At 33.5% G+C, this 12,550-nt stretch overlaps 1 protein-coding gene across 8 annotated transcripts in view; it reads left to right on the forward strand.

Annotated features, from left to right (window-relative positions):
- The window catches only part of ANKS1B (ankyrin repeat and sterile alpha motif domain containing 1B), a gene marked incomplete at both ends in the record, with an annotated part of 1,119,409 nt that overhangs the window by 222,024 nt on the left and 884,835 nt on the right, over window positions 1-12,550 (forward strand). For all 8 annotated transcript variants that reach the window (XM_080705700.1, XM_080705710.1, XM_080705709.1 and 5 more), the window contains one exon: window positions 2,013-2,179. In XM_080705700.1, the coding sequence (XP_080561826.1) occupies window positions 2,013-2,179 (167 nt within the window). The remainder of the gene's footprint in view (window positions 1-2,012; window positions 2,180-12,550) is intronic.

Consider the following 12,550-nt stretch of genomic DNA (forward strand, 5'->3'; position numbering starts at 1 on the left):
ACAGTGTAACATTTTGACATATACACTGTGAGCTGATTGCTGCAGTCTAACAGATCACTTTAGGTAGTTACAAGTTTTTTTGGTGGTGAGAGTATTTAAGATTACCTATGTCAAAAAATTTCAAGTATGTAGCACAATACTATTAACTATACTTACCACACTGTATGTTAGATTCACAGAATTTATTTCTTCTCCCATAACTAAATCTGTAAACCCATTGGCTAGTGTCTCCCCATTATTTTCACCCTTCAGCCCTTGGCAACCATCTTTCTCCTTTCTGCTTTTAGGAGTTAGACGTTTTAAAATTCTACATGTGCGGTCATGCAGTATGTGTCTTTCTGTGTCTGCCTGTTTCACTCAGAAAAATACCCTTTATTTTTATCCATATTGTCCCAAATGACAGGATGTCCTTCTTTTAGGCTGAATACCATAGTCTATTGTCTATATTATGACCTGGGTGTGTATGTGGGGGTGTTCATAACACACGAGGACCGCAACATTGAAAATACATACACATGCACACATATACACACCATATTTTTCTTTGTCCATTCATCCAAAAAAGGATACAAAGGTTGTTTCCATATATTTGCTGTTCTTAATAATGCTGCAGTGAACTTGGGGGCACATATACCTCTCTTCAAGTTAGTGATTTCATTTACTTTGATAAATACCTAAAAGTGGGATTGCTAGTAGTTCTATTTTTAATTTTTTAGGATCCTCCACACCATAATAACTGTACCATATTTGTTCCCCATCCATTTTCCCCATAGCCTCCCCAACACTAGTTATCTTTTAGCTTTTTGATGATAACCATCCTAACAGGTGTGAAGCGCTAACTCCTCATGGCTTTGGTTGAGGCTTCCCTGATGATTAGTGATGTTGAGCACCTTTTAATATACCTATCGGCTGATTTGTATGTCTTTAAAAAAAAATGTCTATTCAAGTTCTTAGCCCGTTTCTTGTTTTAATTACTTGAATTTTGCTGATGAGTTGTTTGAAGTCCTTACATTCTTTAGATATTAACCCTTGTCAGATCTGTTGCTTGCAAATATTATCTTCTATTCCATAGGTTGCTTTATATTCTACTGATTATTTCCTTTGCTGTGCAGAAGCTTTTTAATTGGATGAAATTCCACTTATCTATGCCCATGCCTTTAATGTCATATCTAAAAAATAATTGTTGAAAACAATTTTAAGATATGTTTTCTCCATTTACTTCTGAGAGTTTTATGCTTTCAGGTCCTACATTAAGTTTTTAATTCATTTAAAGCTTGATTTTTCTATATGGAGTGATCCATGTATAAGGATCCAATTTGTTCTTCTCTATATGTATATTCAGTTTTGGTCAACTGATCTTAAGTGTCTTTTAATTCAGAATAAAAATAAGATCTATATTTAACTTCTGGAAATGTTTTTCAGAATAAATTAGAGCTAAAATGTACTTTTCTGAGGCTGTTAAGAAAAGTGAATATTCATATGTTACCTACAAAATTTTAATGTTTGGGCAGGTGACACATATTATTTGTTTATTTTATATAGTTTCTTCTTAGACCATATATAATAACTCTAACAATCTACTTATATAATTACTTGTTTAAATGTTATCCTACTTATGTTTATTTAATCCATGAAAGAGGATCTCAGTATCATTTGAAATTTGTTAATGAATCATTGAATGAATTTTTCAGTGAAATTAAATGCCAATAAAAATTATTGAAAATTAATGTCTATAATAAAGGAAGTTATATGAAGTAAAATTCCAGATGCTTTTATGTATTACATATATACAAACTTTCAATATGTATTTCTATTTTGAGAAACAATAAATTCAAACAAAATTGGAGTCTCTTTTATCTGTTAATATTCAATTTCAGTTTCCATTTCTGACTACATAAACTTGTTTGACATATTTTGAGTTGTATCACATAGGAGTCATACATTTGTTATTGAACATTAAGTTTTAAGCAATAGTCTTTCTTGAAACTTCTGAAAAAATTATCTTCTTACAGGTGAAACTGTGACTGGAGAACTATCAAAACTCTTGGATGAAATAAAGCTCTGTCAAGAAAAGGATTATTCTTTTGAAGATTTGTGCCACACAATATCAGACCACTACTTAGATAATTTGAGCAAGATTTCAGAGGAAGAACTTGGGAAAAATGGAAGCCAGAGTGTAGTAAGTAAGGGGGGAAATGAAGACGATGCGTCTGTCTTTGCCAGTTCAGTCTGTATGTACGCCTGCGTGGTACGGGAGTTGGGCCCACTAGATTATCAGGCTCCACCACTTTCAAATGTCAGTCTCTATTGATCTCTCTCTGATGTTCACTTGGATTCTCTGCTCACTGCACACGTAGGGGAAGAAATGCTTTTATACATCACTTATAGTTTGTGATGATCTCTCTCCTGTTAGACTCTCTCATAACACATAGAGTTATAGTTTCTTTGGTTATATTTAGTTAATTTTACTGTGCATAATGATATTAGTTCCCAAAGAAGAAACTTCTCTTTTGTCTGTCTTCCCTATTTTCTCTATAAACTCAGTCAAACCCCTGTTTAAGAAAAAAGAGATGGCCAAAATATGTGTATAGTTCTTCAGTCACTCTTTAAATCATAGGAGGAAAGAGATGTGGAAAGCTCTACTTGCATACTTTCATAATATGCCCCAAAAGAGGAGGACTACAGGGGTTCTCATCTACCAGCCCACAATATAAAGTATGAGTTAGAAATTCATATGCATTGTGGATTTTTAAATGAACACAATAGTGAGAAAAACTCTAGAGAATCAGTCAGTTTAAAAATATGTAAACCTTTTGTCCTGTAGAGAGGAAGGTTTGGTAGTATGTAGGGAGATTAAAGGAAGTATGTTATTATGATCTAAACCCTTCACTCACATTTAGAACTTAATATGAGAGAAATATTATACTTTACATAAAAGTCAGTTATATAATGGACTGTCTTAAGTAGGTAACATTATTTATAAAAACTAAAAAGTGTAAGTGTAGTGATGGTCCCTTTTGAGAACATTTACTTCACTTATTATTTAAATGAGCTATGGCACTGTTTCCCTGACTAGCATCTGCTAATCTAGTTCTTTGGATAAACTTACCTCCTAGGCCTGTTTTTTTTTTTTTGTTTGTTTGTTTGTTTCAGATTTTTTCCCTTTTTTTTCTTTGTACTGTGTTTTGCAAAGTATGCTATTAGCTCCTGAAAAATTCTTTAGGAATAGTTATAATTATACATGTATTAAAGTAAATACTTATAAGTTTTACAAGGTGAAAATTTTATACTAATGAAATATTTATAATTGAACACAATTTCTTATTTTAAAACCTAAAAAAGCTATATGGCACCTCTAAATTGCGAATCAGTTACTTGCATTTTAACATTTTCTTTAAAGTTACTTAGAACTTAAAACATACTCGTTATTTAGAACTTAAAAGTATTTGTCCTACATAAATGATGCATGATGTTAGAGTTTTTAGATCTGTCCTTAAAGATAACTCTAACTAGTAGCTTCTTGCTCTCTACTTTCAAACTTTCAAAAGTTTTCCCCAAATCCTAATTTTCTAGACCAGTAGTTTCTAAGCCTTTCTTGCTACATATACCACTAGTAAACAAATCTGAGCAAGTATCCCTTAGTATTTTTATAAATTACTAATATCTACAGTGTGAACTGTGAGACATTTACTATACAAGAAATTCAAAGGGAGGAAGGTAAAATAAGTGTAGAACAGAAGTTGTATTTTTGTATCATTCTTTTACTCAATATTTTTTCTTTTACTCTGAGTATCCATGTATCCTTTGCTCTGTTTAGAGACCATGATGTAAGCTTATGCCTTTTAGGAAGTTCTGGCAAAGGCTTTTGACACTGAGAGGATGACATAGTTTGGAGAGAAATGCCATTTTTTTTTTTTTTTTTACAATTTGAAGACTTTATTGTGATAGTGACAAAAAGAAATTAATGCTCATAAATTGAATTATCTTCTTGAAATTTGAGCCTCTACCTTTCTATACTACTCTTGGCTCCCCATGACAAACCTTTATAACACTGTTATATAAAATATTGCCATATAAAATATTACATTTTATATGAGAATGGAAAAGCAAACAATATATGAGTAAGAGCAAGTTGTTCTATTTATGTGAAAGAATAGAATTGTTATTAAAGGGGAAGATTAGAAGGACAGGTGAGGTCAGGCCATGGATGATTTTGAATGTCAAGCTAAGAATTTGCCATTTATATTTTAGGAAATGAGAAAAATCTAAAGTATCTTAGGCAGGCAAATACATCATTGGGCCTGGCCTTTCAGAAGATGAATCTGATAGATACTTGTTATTGAAAGTTTAAAAACTAACCCAGTTACACTGACTCTTCAATATAGCCTGTGCTTTCTTTGTTTCCATTCCATTTTGCCAAGTACTTGTTTCTACTTATAAAATGTATTTCCAGAGTATTGTATGAATTATCCTCTCAAATTATGCCAAAGAGTTAATGGAGTACTTTTATACGACTCAGTATAGAGGGTTGTTAGAATGTTTTGGGTTCTAGGTTTATAATAGCAAAATGAAATGTGGTTCTTGATGTCAAGGAGTTCAAAGTGCCTATTCTAAGGAGCTTTCAATCACAGTGTACAGACAGGAATAACCTGTAAAACAAATATATACTTTGATTTGACATTTATTAGGTGCTTGTGATTTTCTGATTAATGCTTCACATGATTTAGTCTGAGCAACAGACTTATAGATTTAGGAAATGGCTCAGCTGGCAAATGGCATAGGGAGGATTCAAATGAGAGACTAAGCTATTTCCCAGAAGAAGGGGGATGTCCTTTGAACTTGTGTTGATTCCGAGTAAATGAATGAGAGAAGTTTCCAGCCTGAAGAAACAGTTTAAGCAAAGCATAGAGGTAAGAATTAGTATATAATTTGGAGAGAATAGTTTACCATGAAAATTGGTTTTGAAATTAGTGGAAAATAAAATGTGATAATGTTAATGCCTAACACTTAGAAAGGACTCACGATAGCCCTCTAAGACAGATGGCATTAATCTTCCACAGAGGCACAGCGAGTTCTGATGATTTCCCAAGTTCACAGTTAGTACCAATCCAGTTAGTATTAGATCTAGAATCTAAACACGGGCAGTTTTGGCACTTAGCTACACTGTCAGAGAATAAAAGCAGGTCTGTAGATTGAAAACGAATCAGAAGCTTAAAATTGCAGAGGAGAATCAACTCTTGAGTGGGTGAGTTGTCATTGAAGGCAGCACTTTTGGAAGATCAAAGTGGCAGATATACATTGGATATTATGTGGAGAAAATCAAACTATGGGTCTCAGTAATGGTCTTACCTGGAAAAGTTCTAAAATATACTCACACCTCAGCTGCCATATCAACTAAGTGGAAATCATTTGGAGAACCTCTCTGAGCATTGTTCTTTTAAATAACAATTCCCAGGTTTTTGAAGATGCACACTTACTGGTCTAGGGAACCAAGACCTTGATGAAGGAATTCATGCCTAAAATGAGGAGTCAGAACTGAGGTCTTGACAATACCACAAAGTTAGAGAAATTTTTTTTGAGATAGAATAAATCTCATTGGTCTCACAATATTGAGTAGTTGAAGGATCAAACACTTATTTCCCATGGTCCTTGAGGCTGGGAAGTCCAAGATCCAGGTGCTGGCAGAGCTGGTAACTGGTAAGGGTCGGCTTCCTGGTTTGCAGGTGACTGTTTCTCTGTTGTTTCCTCTCATGGTAGAGGACAGAAGAAAAGCAAGATCTCTGGTGTTTTTTCTATGAACACTAATTCTATTATCTATTTATCTGATTATCTCCCAAAGCCCCAGCCCTAATAGTATCACATTGGGTGGTAGAATTTCAATATAAGAATTTAGAAATAAATTTTCACTTCCTACCAGGGAGATTTTCAGTTTATCATCAAGGAAAATTCAAGCTATAGTATAACAAAAATCTAAATTATTATTATTACTATATTGTATCTTTAAATGTGAAAAACGTTTTTGTTTATCTCTTTATATTTTTGACCTTCTGATGAACCTTTGAATTCAATTAAAATTTAAGATTGTGTAAAACATTCAGCTTGTTCATTGTAATATGACAAGTAGTTCCAAAAGTAGATAAAAGTAAAAGTAAAATATGGCATTTCTAAGTTTCATAAATCTATTTTATATATTAGGTAAGTGACCAACTTTGGGAGTATTTTAGCTATTAAATCAGTGTAGCTTTTGTTGCCCTTTTCTTCCAATAGAGGGCACTCTGATTCAGGAATCTAAAATATAGAACAACCATCTTATGTAAGAACCTATTTTTGAATTGGAGATTTTTGGTTTTATTAAAAAATATTAGTATTTTACTATATAAATGAATTAAAAGTAAGTTCTTTTTATGATTTAATGTGTATTCAATTAAAGGTTTTACATGATATGTAAAGGCAACTTCAAGCTAAAATTATATTTTGTCTTGAATATAATTTTAATTAAAAAGTTAATCTGAAATACTCATAATATGCATATAAAGCCATTTTCCTAGTTGGATCAGGAAATTATATATTATAAAATATAAATTTTAGAGAAATACAAATATCTTTACATCCTTTATCAACCCATGAAATTTAGGTTTTTGAATGAAATGCAAAATAATCTGACTTTTTCTGTTACCTTCATTCATCCTCCCAAGTTTTATGTTTGTTTTTCCTAATTGTGTGAACAATGTGCACAGTTATTAAATGTGAATACATCATGCACAGAAAATCTGATGATAATATAAGCAGCATTAGAGCAAATTAAACTAGCTATAGGAAAACACTTTTCTTAAACTTAAAATAGATAAAGCATATGGCCTCATAAACTTGTGTCTCCAAGAAATAAATAAAAAGCTCCAGGGATAGCCAGGCATGGTGTAAACCCAGTACTTGAGAGGCTGAGGCAGGAGGATTACTAGTTTAGGGCCAGCCTTGGCAGTTTAGGGAGACCCTCAGTAACTTGGTGAGACCTTCTCACTAAGGAGTAGGATGGAAAAGGATTAGGAGTGTAGCTGAGAGGTAGAATGCTTCTGGGTTCACGCCCCATTATACTCCCCACCCCCTCCTCCAAAAAAGGAATAAAAAGTTTGAGAGATGAAGTCCTTATACTTTTTTTTTTTTTTCCTCCTGAGGGAGAACTTGGACACAAGCAAGCAGCCTCTGGAAACTTTTGTTTGAAAGGGTTGCACTTGCAGGATTTGTGCAGTTTCACTCAACCAACATACTCTTTTCTATTTCACTTTATTTTCCACTGAAAAATCTTTTAATTACATGTCAACCTTCTAAAGAGAGAGATGTATCATTTTATTCTCTCAGGATTTCAACATTTACCTTGAAAGAGCTTTGTGTACACCAGGCTTATGAGGTCCTCGAGCACACTCATGAGTTTTGAGAAATAACACTTAATTTGGTGCTAAAATCATGGAGTTGTAAAAGCAAAGTCCAATTCCACAATTGGCTTGGTATTATTCATGAGTGTTCTCCTTTGGCTTGGCTTAAAAGCTCCTTGATGGCAGGCCAAATATTAATTGTGTGTGTGTGTGTGTGTGTGTGTGTGTGTGTGTGTGTGTGTGTCTTAGCATAGTTCTTCACTCACATGCTTTATAAACATTTATTCAATTGATATGACAGGGCATAGGCATTAAAAAGTCTGTTTGATACCTGAATTTTGGTGCAGACCTATAAGAAGAGTGCAAAGATGGAATGTTTCTTATTGGTTATTTTTTTTTCAAATAATGAATTCCGTACCAGTTTTTTTTTTTTTTTGGTGGTACGGAGGTTCCTGGAATATAATAACATATGTCTCATACTTATATTATTACTTTTCAAATTCTTTTAATTCTTTCCTCTCATTCTTTCTTTATAATTGATTTGGATGATGTTTGAAGCAGTTTTTTTTTTGTTTTTTTTTTTAGTTAATTATACAGAAAAAGGGCTTAAGTCAACACCCTGGTTTTTATCTTTCCTAATTTTAATGATTCTTCCACCTCACTGATGCCTAGTATTATAATGTTCATGTTTTTAAAATATGTTTGACACTAAAATATGTTACTATTATGAGCATTCTATTGAGGTGTCCAAAGGCCGTAAACTCCTTTAAGTATTTTAAATTTTGACTCTTGTGGTGTTTGTGAGGTTATCATTTGTATAATTTGTAGATAAGACATGAGCTACTTTTTCTTTTTATATTTTTCTTCTTTCCTAAGTCTTTATAATTTCTAACTTGAATTTCAGCTGCCTTATAGAACTCAGTTATTATGTGAATTTCCCTGAGAATCAATACTTTATACTCAGGAGCTAATTGTAATGTTTTCTTAAAAGTTTCATAATAATTCTACTTTCTTTTAATGTTACTTTCTGTGTCATGACAAAGTTAATTCTTGACCTCTTTTAGCTACTTTTCTCATTTATCTTCTTCCTTTGCCATAATGTACCTAATTTGTAATTCTATTTCAAGGTGCACAATTGGGAATTCTTAATTCTGTTTTGGAGTGAAGGCCTTGGACAGCTCGCCATTATAAAAGGATTCCATTTTGCTTCCTGATGCCAAAGGACATTAGACAAGAGCCTGAGCTTAAAGAGAATATGTCAGTGGTGATAATCTCTTATCTCTGTATCCAGGGAAATGTTTTTCACCTTGAAGAACAAATTAATTCTAACAGCATAGTGAGCTGGTAACCCAGGAAAAATTGCTGAAATTTCTCATGCTTCTAACATATTTTATCATGAGACAGTTTGGCCCAGGACTAAAAAATATTGGAATTCATTTAGCCTCTAACAGCTTAAGAATTGAGATTCTCTATGATAGAATCAAAGTCAATAGCAGTAAATAGGAAAGATACTGGGTTTGTTTTAACATCAGGCTTAGGTTTTTAAAAATTGTTATTATATTTTCCTACAATGCATTCTTTGTTGGTGAAATATATGCACTCTAGCCCTGAAAAAGATTTCCCTTTTGCCCTTGAATCTGTAATCTCACTATTACCTAACCTGGTGTCTTTACTGTCATAGAAATTATCATCTGAAGTAAGATACTGACTCCCTGCATTAAAGAATTCTAATATCTTCATTAACATATGTTTGTAACTTTGAGTTGTATCACAGTGTAGAGAACAGAACTTGAACTCAAGCAGAATCGTATTTGAATCCTAATTGTCCTTAGATAAATACTGAACTGAGTTTAGATCACTTGTCTGACTAATGGTAATAATACCTTACAGACTTACTGTGAAGATAAAGGTAAAGAATTTTGAGTGCCTACGATGACACCACAGATTAAACCAAGCAAATGCTAGCTTTTTTATATTTTGTCTGATTTAATTATTCACATATATTTACTTATGTTTCACCAAAAGGTTATATCATAATTATCACTGACTTTTCCATCTTATCTTTTTTTTTCATTGTTTCCTATTAAAATATACTTTCCTTTATCACCTGCTTACTCTACCAGTTGAAATAGGTTTTTTTAAAAAGTTCTTCTCACTTCAGTCTACTGAACCAATGTACCCAGAGAAGGATTATATTTAATTAATTCCCTTGGTGATTCTTATGCCACAAGTAATTTTGAACACACTATATTGAACACTTTTAAAACACCGGTTTCTTAGCTAGTCAGATTCTGGGGAACATCCCATACCTTCACTTCTGTGGACCTAAGAATCTAATCATCTGGTCTTTATATTTGCCTTCCTTTTCTTCTCCTGTGCATACAACTTTGATTGGTCACCAGGGAAAGTTTTTAATAATTATTTTGTGCTTGAAATTAAGCAAATGATGTTAAAGCACCAAATGAAATATAAACTAATATTCCAAAGAAAGTGTTATCATTCTTTCCTTGGCAAACCTTCTAATTCATAGGCTACATTCACTGCTGCTTGCTTGTTCCTTAGAGTTCTGTGTTCTCCCTCGCAATCTGCCCTGTTTCCTGCCACCATTGTGCTTTCTAGTTCTTCCCCATTTAAACACAACTCTATAGGGAATGAAATTGTGAGCCCAGGAACAACTTTCAAGTTTTGTTATCTATTTCTATCATCATCTGTTATTTATATTATGTAGTAAGTGCTCAATAAATGTTTTTAGCATGAATGGATGGTTTATTCAGCTACTCTTACATTTTTATTTTATTGTCTTCTTTCTTATTCACTATGTGTGATTAGTTAATAAGGATTCATTCTACCCTCTCAGTGCTATGACCCTCGTGGTCCTAGGCAGCATACGTTAAGGTCATTTGGTCAGAATATACATGTATTTTGGTTGTGAGGATTGAAGCCTAGGGTGTCACACATTGCTAAGCACATACTCTGCCAATCGGCTAAAACCCCATTTCCACATAATCTCCAGACATTGTAGGATCCTTAGCTTCTTTGATGGAAGTTAAGCAAAGTACTGATTAGGCTTCAGGTACAGATAAAGATCAAGTATGTTTATAATAGTTTAACTGTCTTTCTACTGATGCCATTCCTCTAATAAAATATATAACCAACACACAGATACAACAAAGTGTGTGTGTGTGTGTGTGTGTGTGTGTGTGTGTGGAAGAAGGGAGAGTGTAAGGAGAGAGACAGAATATAGTATTATCTGTAAATTCTGTATCTTTGCCCAATGATTTTAAAGTTCCCTAATTTTACCCCATTTTTTCAAGCAGGTGACATTTTCAGGTCTTGAAAATTCAACCACAAACACTAAAACTATGAGCTTTTCTAGATAGAGCAACATCACAAGACAAAGCATAAAAAGTATGTATTCATAGATCAAATATGAGAAGGCATACTGCAAAATTCTTTTCTTGTCTGTAACCTAATTTTAAGGCATTCTACAATTCTTCATGAACCTGGAATTGTATTTATTTAACTGAGATATTCTGATTTATACGTGGTGATAAGATAGAGTAACTGGAAATGGGGTATGATTGTTTACATATGGCTATAAACGCCTCTGTGAAGGGTGATGTATAAACTAATCTGAAGGAGGCTGTATTGGTCATCTTTCCATCACTTTGACAAAATACCTGAGAAAATCAATTTTTAAAGAAGGGGTTGTTTTTGCTTTTATCTTTGGAGGTTTCAGTCCATTGTCAGTTGTCCCAGTTGCCTTTGGGACTGTGATACGCCATCAGGGCAGGAGCATGTGACAGAGGAAGGTACCAAACTCATGGTAGTTGAGAGTGAAAGAGAGAGACAGAGAGACGAGGGTCTTAACATATCCCCTCCAAGGGCATGCCCCCCATGACCTAACTTCTTCCTGCCTTTTAAAGCTTCTACTACCTCCCGATAATGTCCCAAGCTCGAAAAAGTAAGCCCCTAACACCTGGGCCTTTGTGGGACATTCCAGTTCTCAACTAGCGCAGAGGGGAAAGATCCAAATTTATAAAATACCAGGAAATGATATTTTGGAGTAGAAGAAAATACTCTTTCCTGAGACAAGGAGAGATTAGTATGTTCAAATCCCAGAAAGGAGGCCAGTAGGGTAGCTTGTAGTACAGTGTGAACTAGGTTGAGGACAAAATAGAGGAAATGAGAAAGCTGTATTATACAGAGTTTTATACACCATGGAAGTTGATATGATTTTTCTTTTATAGCCTCAAAATTTTAATCAGTGAAGTAATATAATTTATTGGAAGAAAGTTGAAATGTCTCTACTGTCTCTAAATTTGTTACAAATTTTAATATCAGATGTCTATGAGATATTTACTTAATAATATGCTAAATAGCTATTTATTATGTACCTAACCATGTACCAAGTTATGTACGAGGCCTCACAATGTGCACAATAGTTGATAAAACTGATATGGTCCTTTCTATCACTGAACTTATAGTTTTAAGTAAATATAAATAAGAACCTAGGCAATTGTGGAACTATACAATGAGTGTTATGACACAAGAAATGCGAAGTATTATTAAACACAAGGGGAAGGTACTGAACTTAGATTTGGGTGGTCAAGGGAGACTCCAGATTCACTTCTTTTCTTCTTGACTCTTCTCTGTCTGTGAGGAAACCCCTCTCCTTACTGTTTGTGTTTCCCTTAGCTGATCTTTTCTTCTCAGAGTCCTTTGGGTTTCTGTTTTTCCTTAAGAATTTTTTTTTCTATATACAGAGAACTTCTATCTGAGTTCAGGCAGCATGTCAATGCTATTTATTTCTATACTTCTATCTTCAACTTGTTACTATTTTCTAGTTCTGTATTTCAACTACCTGCAAGACCCCAAACATCCCACTGTCATTTCAAATCCAAACTGTCAAAATGTAAATTAATAATCTTCTCACTCAAATCTCTTTCTGTTCCTACAATAATAGAATAGCTGTTCTATTTTTCTGGGACAGAAGTTTTGGTATTATGTTGGTTTCTTTTTGTGTGTGTGTGGTAATGGTGATTGAGCCCTGGGTCATTCTACCTCCAAATTACACACCCAGCCCTATTTTCTTTTTATTTTTGAATCACCATTTTACTAGGTTGGTGAGAATCCTACTACTTGCTGAGGCTGTCCTTGAACCTTTGATCCTCCTGTAT

This window comes from Muscardinus avellanarius, assembly GCF_963383645.1.
Source record: "Muscardinus avellanarius genome assembly, chromosome: 11".
Taxonomy (NCBI): domain Eukaryota; kingdom Metazoa; phylum Chordata; class Mammalia; order Rodentia; family Gliridae; genus Muscardinus; species Muscardinus avellanarius.